The following is a 15,159-nucleotide window of genomic DNA, read 5'->3' on the forward strand; positions in this document are numbered from 1 at the left end:
AGTTAAGATGATCCGTTTCTGTCTCCTGGTTCAGCAAGGGTATGGCCTTCTGTAGCAGCACTGCATGGGTGGGTTAGGATGATGTTCCAGCTGTCTGACTTTGCTCCTCTGGGTTTAGAGGTCTCTCCATTAAATCTAGTGACCATAAACTGTTGGACATTACGTTACCCTCTCAGCTAGGTACTGTGAGAATTGTACTGTACTTAAAATAGTCCGAGAGCCAGTCATTGCAAACTGGTGCAGCTCCATCACTTAAATGAAGCTGTCTGAACAGCCTATCAGTGTTCCTTCTGATGGGATTTTGTCTTCTCAGGGTTATTTACAATAGTTCTATATTCCTCTTGCTCTCGGTGCATTTAAGAGTGATGTTACCACACACTCTCCTTTTCATTACTGTTGGTACATCTTCTTGTGGCTGAAAGCTAATGGCCTCTTGTCTGTGGTGAGATTACAGGACATGGAAAGGAACTCTGTCTTTTTCAGCTTTTCCTGCTTACTGTATGGGAATTGGATTGGAGGTGGAGATTAGAACAGGTGACTTGATGTTGTGACAGAATATTTAAGTATCCATTATTTGACTCTTCCTTTTTTTAATTTTTTTCCTCTCCAGTGGAGAGCGTAGGGATCAGTGATGAGCTGAAGACAAAACTCAAAGATGTCCTAATCCAGGAACAACAGTTCACCTTGGGAAGAATGTTGGGCAAGGGTAAGAACCAAAACCTTAACATTGAAAGTCCCACTTGTGTTACCTTTACTGTTGAGTAGGGAGAAGCAGTTACTAGCAGTCTGTTTTCTCTCCCTCTGCTTGTAGAGGTAATTTAAATAGAACATTCCTTTCCACTGGGATAAAACATTTCAAAGGTTTAGCATAACTAAGAGGATATTGGCTAAGCCATTCCTATAATATGGCTCTACAGAGTCATGAACTGCAGTCTGTGCTCAGCTTTCCAAAGTAGCGTTGATTCACTGGTGTGTGAATTTCTTTCAGAGATTTAAACAAAGAAATATTCAATCAAACTTAGGCTCTTTCTACTAACAAAGTGGTGCTATAGAATTCCTTCCATTTCCATAAGCATGCATCAAGTATGAAACAGAGTGAGACAATACAGAGACAGAGATCGCTTCATCCCCTCAAAAAAATATTGATTTAGTTTCAGGTATTCTCAACATCTTGAGTGGGTTGACTCCAGATTTTAGTTTGTGTTCTTATAGAGGCATATTTGGAACAGTTACTGAGTTTTGCTGACATTCGTCCTCATTAGTTCAGGTCCTTAGAAACTTTTCTGACTGTGGATCTCCATCTGAATCTCCCACTCAGATATTCCTAACACTTCTCTGAAGTTTTCAAGTTAGGTGGGATGGGCAGAGTAAAGATGAGATGCTTCTCACTTAACTTTAGCTAAAAGATTGGGCCAGAAACTCTGTGTGAAAAGATGGTTTTGTATTTAGATTTCCCAAATGGTAGTCAGTGTGCTAACTGTTGATTCATCCTTCCCTACTTCTCAGGCTGAAGGCAATCTCTAGAAATAAGTGAAACGTGTAATGATAAAACAGATAACTAAGAGAGGATCATAAGGCAGGGGTCATAAGCAAAAGTAAGCTGAAGTGTTTGGCTTCCTTTTTCTTTGTAAGACCTTTCTTAAGGTTAAGTTTTATTGTAGTTTTGACCCTTTCGTAGTGGGAGCATTCTTCTGCTCCATCCCTCCCAGAAGAAATGCATTTCTTTCAAAGCAGGAAGTTGACCTTCCTGCAGAAGTGGTCTCAGAGGGCTTAACAATGCTGAGTAATTAAAGAGCTGTGTTGTCTGTTCGTGAGCGTCAGCTCATGTCCACTTTCTGGGATTCTGCTTCAACCCTTCTGGGCTGTCCCCATGACTGGTAAAAAAACTGGAAATCAGCTGCAGTGGAGCCCCAGGGGATGGCCTTGGTGCAAGGATGGTAGCTGGCAGGATCTGGTCAGTGTTGTCAGCCCCGTTCCCCCAGCCCCACACTCAGCATCCTTGTGGTAAGACGGTATGACTGCATTATCTTGGGCTCTGCTGACAACAGCTCCATAATACGGAAGCAGTACTAAATGCCTTTGCTTCTTCCCATTTTCCTCTTCTGTGGTCAGATCCACTGCTCATGCTTATTGTGAAATAAGCACGTGCCATACAGTAGTGAAGGATGCTGGTGAAAAGCTAGTGGAAAGATAATACTTTTGGGGTAGGTGTCCTGAGTGTCATAGTTTGCTTCCTTCTTTTCAGTACCAGAGTTCCTCATACTAATGCTTTTTGGGTGGGGTAAGCAGTTACAAAATTAGGGAGAGCAAATCTAGAGCCAGATCTAATGCAAAGAGGCTGTTATGCTGTGCTATAAAGCCACTTCAGGCTAAAATAATTTGAAGAGGGTTTGGCCAGTTGCATTTCCTGTTATCTCCCTTAGAGAACACACCAGGGTAAACACTTCCTCCTGTGAATTAGCATATCATGCACGCAGAGGTGGGTGTTCTGTGTTTTGTCTGGTCAGCTGTGATTCATAGAAGTCATTCCCTGAGTTTTGAGAGATAAGGCTTGATTGTGTCTCAAACAGCTGAGTCCTGGCACCATTAGTCAACTTGGCCAGCTGTCAGCACTGAGAGCTTGCTCAGCCAGCTTGGTGCCCCAGCTAATAGCCCTTTATCTGACCAGAGCCTCACTCAGACTCATCTGTCATGATGTAGCTTCCCCAGAAATATCTCTATCTGACCAGAGCCTCACTCAGACTTGTCTGTCATGATGTAGCTTCCCCAGAAATATCTGCCTGAGATCCTAGCTTATACTCTGACTCTGCATTGTCCATCTGGTAGAGGATTGCTTTTGTTCCCTCGCTAGCTTATACTCTGACTCTGCATCATCCATCTGGTAGAGGATTGCTTTTGTTCCCTCTTGTTTTCCTTTGCGTTCTGGACTGCCAGCACAGTGGCTTCTGTCCACTGGCAGTGCTACCTCTTCTAGGCACATGTATGTCGAAAGTTGCTGGCTAGAATTACAGAATGAAAAGTGAAGCTGGTAGCTGCATTTCTTACGGTTTTCCAGCTTCACTGCCAATGACCCCTGGAGTGAACCTGCTGTGAATTGTACTTTCTTTGCAAGAAGCTGTTTCCTCACTGCCTGATCTGGTCATTTCACAGGGGAGTTTGGGTCAGTTCGAGAGGCACTACTGAAGCTAGATGATGGCTCTTTCCAGAAAGTGGCAGTGAAGATGCTGAAAGGTAAGTGGGAGCAGGGCTACCTGGAGTACTTAACAGAAGAGAGCTTGGAAAGATTAAATGCTGTCTATCCTGTTCTTTAGCAAACACCCCATGATGCTCTTTACTCCTCTCTGAGCTTCCCACTCAGACACACTACCCATGTTGTTTTCCATCCCTTTCACGTCAGTCTTTTTGTAGTGGAAGCTTTCCAGGGAAGGACCTATATCACCTTAGTTGCTTGTACAGCACCTAGCACATGGTGAGTGAAACCAAAACGAAGTCATAGCTACGACTTCTTCTGTCTGTGGAGGATCTCATTCAGTTGCTTGATTCAACACAGCACTACATTATATGGCGTAGACAGCTTAGACAGGTCTGCTTTGCACTAGTAATTCAGCAGTGAAAGACTGTGTTCCTCCAAGCATAAATCCTAGATTAAACAAGAGTGTTTGGGCTGAATGCAAGCGACAAGCTAACTCATCTCAGTCAAGCGTATTTGACTAAGGAGTCTAACTCCTTTCTGATTTGTCATCTGATGAGCGTGCATAACGAGAGCAACTAACACATTCATCAGGCAGAAGTCCGTAATGAGAAAAGCAATGAATAGATAGGTTTAAGTCAAAGCAAGTATGTGCCAATATGTATGTGTATATATGTTAGCTTATGTTATTTCACCCCTGTTATCTGTAAGGCAAAAATTAACTGCGTCTCATTTAAAGCAGAGTCACACTCACTCATCTCTGGAGCTGAGTTTGGCTGCCACAGAACACCAATTTATACTAAATATACTAATACCACCTTAATGTTAAGTGGCATCATTTTCTATAGTTTGAACAATAATTCTAACCATTTTGCAAGCTTTTGTGTAGTCAGACTGTCTGCTGTCAGGCAGCTAACTTGGGAAGTCTCTGTCACCCTCCAGAGGCACCTTCCTTTCTCCATTGACTGTAAAAAGGGAATCTAGTTTTGTCTTCTGAATCATATTTAAATTAGTTGCCCAAAGCAGATAATGTGAGTACTTCCCTACAGGTCTGAGTCTGAGTCTGATCTTGCAGCAGGACACTGAGGCTCCTGCTAAATTTAGCAGCGGGGCGGGGGGAAGTAGTCCAGTGGGCTAATTCTTTATTATGTTGATATATTTCCATAAATCTGGAGTAGTGGCAATTAGAGGTAATTTACTCCAAATTTATGCTGGTGTATGTCACTGCTGAATTGGGTCCAAGCTCTGCAGTCGTGTCGTTATTTAGAAAATCTCATCTCTAGCACCTTAGATTCAATCATGCTAAGAAACGGAAAGTTGTTGATCTTTCATGCCATCCTTGTCAGAGATGAGTTATGGTCTGCTGTGTCAGCCAGGGGCTCTAGGCCATCTCCTCAGTTTCAATGTTTTCTTTAGTTCTGTGTGATGTCTCTTCTCCCCAGCATTGTAGTTTAGGTCCTTTTAGCTAATTAATTCTTACATCTTTAACACACATATGATTTTCATGGCTTTCAAGGAAAGTTGTTACTGAGAAGAGAGCTGCTAATCAGCAGGTCTTTACTCTGCCAAGATTTGATTTACCAGCTGTCCCTGAGGTGTGCTTACTGCAACCTATCCCAGGAGAAAGCGTCAGGCTCTGCTTTGTTGTAAATTGGCTCATGTAGCTCTAGGTCTGAGAGGATGCGCTGTACCACAAAGAACAATCTTCTGATAATGGTTATCTGTAAAGTCCCTTGGAGCCACCCACAAAGGAGGAAAACTTACAGTCGCCTTTTTTCCAGCGGACATCTTCACCTCAACTGACATTGAGGAGTTCCTGCGAGAGGCTGCATGTATGAAGGAGTTTGATCACCCGCATGTCACTAAACTGATTGGTAAGCCAGCACTGCTGCCTGTGGTGCCACAGAGCACTTCCCAGTCCTGCACAATCCATCACAGCCTCACGTACTCACCCCCATTGCAGTCCAACAGCGCTGTTAATGCAGCAACCTCTGCAGCATTAATAGCAGCATTGTTCCTTCCCAGGCCTAGGAGGAGTTAAGTATGTGAAGGGCTCAAAACACTTGCCCTCGTACACTGGCAATATGCATCTCTTGTTTAAGCCATTTCTTTGGTTCTTGCAAATACTACAGTGACAGTTTGGTTGGGTGAGAAATGTCTGAACTCCTGTGAAATATGGACAGGTGGGTTGGTAGACAAATGAAGGGGAGATTGTGCCTTTCCAAACTGCTGGGTAAGAAGCAAGACATCCATGTCTGGGTGCTATGAAACATGGGCAATTTCCAGAATGTGGAGATTGCTCTGCAGACCCTGGGGTTTGGGGCTGTCTGGTCTGGAGTGATCCTAGAAACATTTATAGCCAGTCCTGCAAGCACCACTGTGCCCTTAGTACTGCCTCTGAAGTGAACAAGGTTAGAGGTATCTTATCCCTCCTGGCATGAAGGCATGCAGAGGAACTTGAAGCAGGGAACTGACCCACCAAAACGGCACTTTTTCCTCCAAATTTGTAAGAGAAAGGCACAGCAGCCTTTAAGGATTCCCCTTGGAACTGTTTGCTAAAACCCCTTTGCTGTGTGTCCCCTCATTTAGGAGTCAGTTTACGAAGCCGTCCCAAAGGTCGTCTCCCAATTCCCATGGTGATCCTGCCCTTCATGAAGCATGGAGACCTTCATGCTTTTCTACTGATGTCACGGATTGGAGAAAACCCTTTTGTAAGTCTGTCTGTAGAATTCCTTCTGGGAGGGTATGGATTTTCAGAGAATGTACTCAGATAATTTCAGGGTTTGTCTCCCAAAGGCATTGGCAGATGACCATATTTTGATACCAGAGGATGGTATCAATGTGATATTGAGGTGCTGAAGTATTTAATTCCATGCATGTTGAGGACCACCTCCTCCATTCCATCCCCTCCCTATATCCCCTGTCCCTGCTCAATAATCTAGCAGCAAATGTTGTGGTTTTGCCATACATGCTTGAAAGTTTCCAGGAACAGAACTTAAACAGTTTATTTCTTTCAGAACTTGCCTGTTCAGACACTCCTCAAGTTCATGATTGACATTGCCAGTGGGATGGAGTACTTGAGCTCAAAAAATTTCATACACAGGGACCTTGCAGCTCGGAACTGCATGTAAGTCACCCGTGAGCTTTCAGAGAAAAGAAAGTCCGGAGTGGGTAAGAGAGGGATGAGAAGCCTTTCGCATGACAGAAGTGAGGAGGGATCCTGTCCCAAGATGCTGATCCTTGCATTTAAGTGACAATAGGCACAGGGGAGCCATGGTCGTGGGAGTGGGGGTGTGTGGTGGTATTGCTGGGAGCAAAGAGCAACTCCTAATCTCCCACTGAGCTACCAAATTGATCCTATTTATAAGGAACTTTTCCATCATTGGTCTGCACATATATTTTCATAGAGTTGACTACAATATGTGTTTGTAATTAGTCACTCTGATGGCTATGTGTCAGCATGGGCTATTTGTTCTGCAGTATAATATAACCAACAGGAGAGAATGGGTTTGTCTGTGTTAGGAGAAAGAAACTTCCATTGTAGCCTGAAATCTGTATTTCTTTTATCTGTTTTGAGGACTTGATTATTGCAATATAAGAAATGTAGAATTACCCTGAAAGATTTTGAGGAATGACTTATGTGGAGAATGCCTTTAGAAATAATTGCATGGTGAACGCACTGTATGATCCCACATTGCTGTTCTTGTCCCCAAACTGCCTTGCCTGCTTTGAAGGAAAGAAAAGTCCTTTTTTATCCATTCTCCTCTGCTTCCCTGAGAATGGAGTAAAGAACAACCCATTCTGGCAGACAGAACTCTGCCTCTGAACAAAACCACGACAACTGGTAAAATCCACAATGAGACACAGATTTCCAAATGTCCAAATGTACAGGCAGGAGCCTGACAGTCATAATGAAAAATTATTGGTTAGCCTGCTTTGACATTTATGAGAAACCCATACTAATTTCCTATTTTTAAACATTTGAAAAAATACAGACTTCCTTCAGGGGAAAATGAATGCCTATTTCATCATATTTTCTGGGAAAAGCAGGGAGTCCTTCATGAGACCTGGGAGCATGAGGTCTTTGTGGGCTTTATTTGCCCTCTCTACCAAAGTGTCTAGGTTTAAGTGTGGGACAGAGCAGTTCAGACCATTAACCAGGCCTGGAGAGATGATCTTGCAGATCTAGTTTAGGTAGTTGTAATGGGTGGTCTAGGCAAGCACCTGTGTTTTTTTTATTTCCTATACAGGGTGTAGGCCTTAGTGATAGCAATGAGCACTATAGATGTCCTCTGTTAATCTGGGAAACTACAGAAAGTACCTAAGTTCACTTTGGCTGACAGAGTAGACCATCTGAGCATGGCCATTTCCTTACTTTCTTAGTCTGGATTATCTCCCTGTTAGTCTCAAGGAACTGATTTGAGACCACTAAGTTTACATTGGTCATCAAATAGATTAAGTCATTATTCTTCTGGGCAATACTTGGTGATCTGTATACCTCAGTTCCCTGGACAGTGCTGGACATACCTCTTTGTTGCCAGAGGTAGCAAAACATTAAAATTTTCCCTTAGGTTGGATGAGAACATGAACGTAAGTGTTGCAGACTTCGGGCTTTCTAAGAAAATCTACAGTGGAGACTACTACCGTCAGGGCTGTGCTTCCAAGCTGCCAGTGAAGTGGCTTGCTCTGGAAAGTCTGGCAGATAATCTGTACACAACACACAGTGATGTGGTGAGTTTTGCTCTGGTTCATTTAGGGACCACCTGTATTCCTACTGAAGTGGAGTAATTTTGTATTCATTGAGGGTGGGAAAAGGCCCTGGTGATGGGAAAGAGAGTTTGCCTTATGTTTGAGGGACAGTGCTACCTCTGCCTTGGGTGCTGTCAGAACTCAGAACTTAAAATATGTGTGAGTGGTTTATGGCAGGAGACATGAACTATTTTCCTCTTATCCTTTGGTCCTTCATTATTCAGTGCTTATCCCCATCCTCTGCTTTACCTTTCCCCTTCTCCTCTCCCTTGTCTTCTCTCTTTGTGCAGTCTCTTCTTTCTTACTCTTATTCTTTTTGCTTCCTCTTCTTCAATTTGGCAGATGGCAATTTGAAGGTGGCATTTGAATTGCATGTAACCCATACACTCCACGTATAAGTACAGCAGAGGTACTCTATCCTACAGAAGTCATTGGTGGAGCTTCATATATTCTGAATAAATCAATGCTTAGACACTCCTCCCCATAACTTTGCCCCTGGGGAGTAAGGCTAAACCCATTAATTTGAAATTTTTGTTTCCTTTCCCTTTGTGTTTGGCTTTTTTTTTTTTCTTCCGATACCTTCTTCCCTCTTCCTTGCTGCCTTTTGATCTGATTTCACACTAGTTCTGTCCTTCAGGCTTGTGAACTGGCCTTCCCAGTTATCCACGTCGCAGTGTCCCTGAAGACATCACCAAGAGTGCCCTGCCACTTGACTGCTGTGTTGCCCGGTGGTTGCTGTAACCACTGTAGACAGTGTTTAGTGACTGGTGATCATTAGTTCAGCCAGTTTACAATAGACACTGCACAGGGTTTTGCTTCTGAAAATCAGGGGTTTTTGCACCTAATGTACCTTGCAGTTTAGATTTAAAGGTACAAAGCGTGACTGTTGCAGTGCAGAGCACAAATGAACGTGAGTCAAAAGTAGTTTGTTCCTTGCCCTGCTTTCTTGGCTAAACTCTGCTTTCATTTGTGCCTGTACATTTCCAGTAACCCAGAATCTGCCTCAACTAATTAAGCAGCTGATTTGTGATCCTCAAACCAAAATCTTCATGTAGCTGGGATCCACAAAATTGATACTTAAAGAGCCATGAGTAGGAGATGCATGGGAGAGGTTTGCAGCTCAAAGACAGTTGCTCCCAAATGTTCCCCTGCTCCGCTGCAGGATGGGGCTGAGCAGTGCCTTCAGTTGTCTCCCATGATGACTTGTCAGCATCAGCTGGGTCATTTCTTTTTCTAGCTACAGTTCAGATAGTCCTTGCACCACTGCTACTTATATGACATTGACCCAGACTGGTAGGGTCAGCACAGTCGAAACTCCAACCCAGCAAGCAGGGAACTGTCTGTTCACTTGTTCTGTGTGCTCTTCCCTTTCAGTGGGCATTTGGGGTGACAATGTGGGAGATTGTGACCCGAGGGCAAACCCCTTATGCTGGCATTGAGAATGCAGAAATCTACAACTACCTCATCAGTGGGAACAGGCTGAAGCAGCCGCCGGAGTGCCTGGAAGATGTGTGAGTACTTCCTTGCCCTGCTGACATGTGATTCCTTGCAAAGTTTGGCTTGCTGGAAGAAAACAGGAGCAGCTGGCTGGGATGCTGACCTGAATGTGTCCACTTTGCAGTACACAGAGGCATTCACTAGAAAGTTTCTGGGTTAGCAACAAGATAACTCTGTGCTGGCACAGCTCCCTGGAACATGTGGTAGCTAACTTGGCTCGAGGGTTTGTACAGTGTCAACATTAGCAGCTCTTGGCTTTGTGGAATCTGTAACTATGTTTCCAGAAACTCATGGCTCCCTACCTTCTCGGGCCAGCATCTGCAAAAAGAGATGAGCTTCATGGCACACTTTGAAGGCTGAAGAGATAAGCAATCTAGCAAGACTACGGGGAAACCGGATTGCAGAGGCAGTGGCCTGCGTGTGTCTTTCAGAGCTGGACCCAGTTTTCAAAATTAGATCTACTACCCTCACAGAAATAGCAGGATGAAAGAGAAGGTAGCAGGTAGGAGGAACTAAGGTTCTGTAGATCAGTGTCCCACCTTAAATTACAGGTGAAAACAAAATCGGGACAATCTTGCAGATACTGGTTTCAGATATTTTCAGACTTGCAGGAAGGACTTGAGTAGCTCATGAGGGAGCAGGCAGCCACATGCTGCAGCCTGTGTTCCTGCCTTAGTCCTGCATTCAGGGGACCATTCTTGGCCAGCAGGTTACATGAAATGATTGCTGAGGAAACCTTTCTCCGTGGGTGGTGGCTGGAGTTTCCTGGAGGCCACGCACGGGGCCGAAGTCTCCTAGGGAGTGTTACCATAACTTCTCCCAGGGCAAAAGCTTGTCTAGGCGGGACAAGGTGAAAACATTTCACTGAGTGCCTGAGCAAGTCTCTCTTTTCTCCGTATTGTGCCCAAAGCAAGACATAACTATGAGCACTGACTATAGCAGCCTTTTCAAACTATTCCTCCTGTGTAAAATAAACAACATTAAGTCCTCTTCCTCCTTCTTCCTTCCTACACTGATGGTGGATTATTTCATGTGGTTTCCTTTCTCCAGCCTTTTTTCCGCATCGGGAATAATCTGTACTCTTGTTATTAAAGGTGTACACTTCTATCTTCTCAGCAGTGTATTTTAACTGTTCCTGAGTTTAAATGAAAACATCGTTATACCACTGCTTAAATTCATTATATGTCTGCATCTTGACTGCTGTGAGTAGCTTTGGTTTCAAGTTGTGGAGCTTGTGGCTATAGGATGTTAAAAAAATAGAAGATTCAGAATGCTCTTAGGCATTGAAGAAAAATCCATCAAAAACTACTAAAAAGGTATAAGCTCCATTTCAAGAGGCCCTTGAGCTACATGTTACAGAGACCGGTGAGATTACACCAGAAAGATCTCACTACATGCTCACCCTCCGCTCACCTGCCTGCCCCAAGTGTCTGCTACTGGCCACTGTCAGAGGCAGAGTACTGGGGTAAATGGATTTTGGGGCTGATTCAGTGAAGCCAGTAGTTTTCTACCTTTTTCAAATGAATTTCTGCTGTTTGCCAGCAAGAGTAAAAGAAAGGGTGTCATTTGGTGCTGTATAATAGGAAGTTTCTATTTTATCTGCAGCATTTAGAGTTATTTCATTTGTGAGGGATGTAAATCAGGATTACAACAACTGAACTGTAGAAGCTTTCTGTAAAACTAGTGTGAGATCAAAAACAGTCTTGTAAAGCTCATAGCAAGCAAGGGACACAGAAAGTAAAATAAAAGCCATCATGAAATGCTTTATTTCCCAGTGAAGGCCATATCAGATTTTTTCCATTTACAAGTTAAACTGAGGCTCATTTGTCTGCGGTGTTTTTCAGTGCCAGTACTGTGCTTTGTTCCTGTTCCCTGCAGAACTGGCAACAATAACGCCATGGGAATGCAGCTGCCAGTCTTGTGGGTGATGCACAAAGAGGAGGAGGACAATGGCTCTGGCCGCGCTTTAGCCGAGGGGACGCTGGTGGGAGGCCTGGCCCATGGGAGGCCGGCCAGGCGGGCGCTGCACTGCAAAGGCGGCCGCAGCGGAGCAGAGCTCCTCACCCCTTGCCCCCCGAGCACAGGCCGTTGGAGACAGCAGCATCTCCTCATGCTGGCCCTAAAAGCAACCAGAGCTGAGGTAGTTGACTTTTGACAGCAGGATAAATGCTGACGCATGGGGCCTGAGGCTGATAACGGCACTGAACGCATCTTCTGTGCAGAGGTGGTGCCTTTGTAGTAGAAAGGCCATTTCAGCATCCTTCATCCAGCAGTGAAGCTGTTGTCCATTCCTCCACAGCCCTCTGAACAAACCCACTGTGCCTTTTTCCAGTCCTGCTGGCAGTCTGTCAGGCAGCAACAGCAGCACACCTCCATTACACTGGGAGCACTGAGTTAACATGGTGTGAAAAAAGAATATTCTGGAAATAACTTGCACCACCCACAGTTGGATATCTGTTTTCTTCCTGTGTTTTATCTGCTCTTGAATTAGAATTTGAAGGGATGGGTTCAGCTGTGGCAGAAGTTGTCAGGATGCTTTTTGTGAATAAATTCAAAAGCTATTGCTCAGTGCTGTCACATTTGCAGTCCTATTCTGGCTTTCCAGAGACAGTGAACAGGATTTTTACCAAGATGTTCAGCATCCTTTGACAGGGCTTTTGGGTTTTTTGGTACCGTCTAAATAATTATTTTGACTAAAATGAGAATGCCTTTGAAAATGGGAAGTAACAAGGAATTAGATCCATACTGGCTGCTCACCTGCTGTCACCTGTGCAAGGCTAAAACCAATAGGTTTTGGGGAAAATGTCTGTGCTTTTTAAGCTGCACTGTGCAGAGCCTCTGTTGAGAGGTGCAGGGGGTGGCTGCTCTGCTTCTCAGTGCTCTTGTCTCCCTCTATTTTGCAGCTATGATCTCATGTGCAGATGTTGGCATCCTGAGCCCAAGTTACGCCCCAGCTTCGGAGTGCTGCGATCCCAGCTGGAAATGATTCGGGGGAGGATGTCCACACTCTCTTCCAGTCAAGATCCTCTCTATGTCAACATTGGGAAGGACAAAGAGGCGTCTGCGAGCGACCCTGCCCTGCACGCCTCCTTTGGAAACATGGACAGTGAAGAGACAGTTGCTGGGGCAGCTGCTGCTGTCACAAGTGACTATCGCTACATCATGAGCCCCTTGTGCCTTGGAGATGATGCGGAGGGTGAAATGCATCCAGATGGGGAGGAAGGGGAGGACAAAAGCCTTCTGTATGAGCTGGAGACAGAGGGAGAGAGAGGTTGCTAGCCTGTACATAGCAGTGACACTCTGCTTCCCTGGGACAGGATGTGTGCAGCCGCGGTGCTGTGTCACCTGGGGCCCTGGTGCTGGATCTGGAATGGCTTTGAACAGCACTGGCCAGAGCTCTTGGGCAGCTTTTGTAGCTTTCACCACCTGTGTGGGCTGCAGTGGCGGACGGCTTGGAAAGACTGCATATCCAACAACCCCTTGGATTTGAGGGAGGGGGACAGTAGTTTGACAGGTTGATCACATCCCACTGAAAAGAGTTCAAACTAAAGGTGGGCTGTCAGAGTCTGTGCTCTGCTTCTACTCACTGACTGCTGGAGCAGAGCTGAATCCACCTTCTGTTCAGTCAGTGCTCGCTCTTGTGTAGATGTTGTCTTCGATTTGGCTGCGTGACTTCAGGACTTGTACCTCTGAAAACACTAGTGGGTATTTACACTGTCATTCAGGACCAGAGGGCAAAATTCCCCTTGTGTTCACTCAGCAGTACTGCCTAGACTTGTTGCCTACCTCAGTGGTTCTCTAACTGATCTGCAGATCTGCTTCCACCCAGCACTGAATTTGAACATTGGGCTTATTTCATGCAGTGACACCTGCTGCTTCCTCAGTCTGGGGCTCTTTTAAGAGCTTCAGATGTTTTGGTGAGCAATGAATTAGGAAAGATGAAAATCCAGCAGCTCTCTTCACCCCATGTACCTCTTTTATGTCTTTCTTTTTCTTCTGTTTGATGCCAATTCAGGCCTGACCAGACTTGCAGCTGGCATTAAAATGCGAAGGGAGGGAGAGCAGCTGGCACGTGTGAGGACAGAATCCAACTTCAAAGGGATGGAAAGGCAGCGGTGTAGAGGGGACTTAACAGCAGTATGGGGAAACAGTGCTAATTAATGCTAAGTGCTGCCCTCCAGGAGAGGAAGGAGATGGCATAGATACAGAACGGCAGGCTTGCTTCAGTTTCAGCGGGAGCAGGATTCAGCATTTGCTTTAAAATAGGATTCGTTTAATCTTTAACAGTCCTCTGACTTTCTCAGATAACCAAGTGCTGTAGTGAAGGTGTGAAATCGGTTTTGGGAAGGTGTGTGTGTTGTGGGGAGGGGATCAACTGGGAGATCTCTTTCTGAAAAGAGAGTCCTCATGACAAAAATCCTGGAGAACCACTGGCCTTCCTATTTAGGAGGTCTTCTGGCATGCTCTAAAAGGCACATCAGAACATAGACAAGTGTCACTGCAGCCTTCCAGACAGGGCAAAATTAATGGTTTTGCTCTTCGGGTTTTGTTTTGTTTTCTAATCAGCATGTCTGACTCACTATAACTGCAAGCGCTTGTGTGGTTTTTTTAATAATTTAATATTTTACTGTAAATCAGCATTTGTTTTGTGCAGTGGTTCCCAGCAAGGAAGTGCAGTTACATCTTATTCTACTTATCCTAAATATTTGCTAGATCTTAATTTGTTTTATTTCCAGTGCGTTGAAAACTTGGCAGTATCACAAGACTTAGGATTCCACATTGCTCTTCCTCAGAAACAAATACCACAAATGCCATCATTTGTTGCATTTGGCAAAGGTGGGACCAATAAGTGAAATGAGATTGCAGACCTGGTATCAGAACGCTCCACCCTTTTTGATGCCCAGTATTTGCTTATTGTGAGGTTTGGGGCTAACTACAAAATTCAGGTCCAGTTTCAGCCCTTAGTGAGAACACTTCCTAGGGAAGGGGAATTTCAGCCTGGGGCTTGGGTACAGGTCCTTTCTGTAAAGTTTCCTGCTGAACAGCGATGTCCTACAGATGTCTCCAGAAGTTCAGTGTAGTTTCTCAGTTGCAGGTACAAACTACACCACCTTATGCCCCAGGTGGTACAGGGCTTTGTCTTCATTTAGCTGGAATGCTGTAAATGCAGGTGAGAAGATAACACCAAACAAAGGGTAACCAAAACCTGTGTGGTGCTCATTTGCAGCGAGTGCAGAAGGCGATGCTCTGCAGCTGCCTGGGAAGCGCAGATGTACAGATAGACTCTTAACTTTGGGACGCATGTCTTTAGTTTTTATGGATTTTTTAATAATAAAACATGTACTGTGTCCGAGTCCCAGCCTGTTTTCTGTGGCAGAGTTTGTGATGATGCTTACTTAATTGGGTGGGGTCATAGCGTGTCTGTCAGCCCCAGCTAAAAGCCATTTTTCTCCCTTCACCTAGCACTAAGGTTAAGCTGCTTCTTGAGGGCAGCGAACATGTTTGGCCTCACCAGAGGGCAGTTACTCTGCACTGTTCCAAACTTGAGACTGAAGGCCAAAATCTTACAGGCGTAGGCTGCTGGTTCCACAAAGAGATGGGCTGTGTGGGAACCTGAGGAGAAACCCCAGGACATGATGCATCCTACCTGGGAATGCAAAACATCTGCATCCGTTCCTCCCTGAAAACTCACCCGCACCCACCAACGTACTGGCAGTGCTCTC

The 15,159-nt window shown here is 44.9% G+C and overlaps 1 protein-coding gene across 1 annotated transcript in view; it reads left to right on the top strand.

The window, feature by feature from the left end:
• The window catches only part of TYRO3 (TYRO3 protein tyrosine kinase), a 22,834-nt gene extending 8,048 nt beyond the window's left edge, over positions 1-14,786 (top strand). Inside the window, exons 6-13 of the mRNA XM_010185236.1 lie at positions 611-706; positions 3,151-3,231; positions 4,972-5,064; positions 5,780-5,901; positions 6,208-6,317; positions 7,762-7,921; positions 9,314-9,450; positions 12,340-14,786. Of these exons, the coding sequence (XP_010183538.1) occupies positions 611-706; positions 3,151-3,231; positions 4,972-5,064; positions 5,780-5,901; positions 6,208-6,317; positions 7,762-7,921; positions 9,314-9,450; positions 12,340-12,715 (1,175 nt within the window). The 3' untranslated portion in view covers positions 12,716-14,786. The remainder of the gene's footprint in view (positions 1-610; positions 707-3,150; positions 3,232-4,971; positions 5,065-5,779; positions 5,902-6,207; positions 6,318-7,761; positions 7,922-9,313; positions 9,451-12,339) is intronic.
• The last annotated feature ends 373 nt before the right edge of the window (positions 14,787-15,159 follow it).

Source organism: Mesitornis unicolor, unplaced genomic scaffold, assembly GCF_000695765.1.
Source record: "Mesitornis unicolor isolate BGI_N332 unplaced genomic scaffold, ASM69576v1 scaffold33985, whole genome shotgun sequence".
Lineage (NCBI taxonomy): Eukaryota > Metazoa > Chordata > Aves > Mesitornithiformes > Mesitornithidae > Mesitornis > Mesitornis unicolor.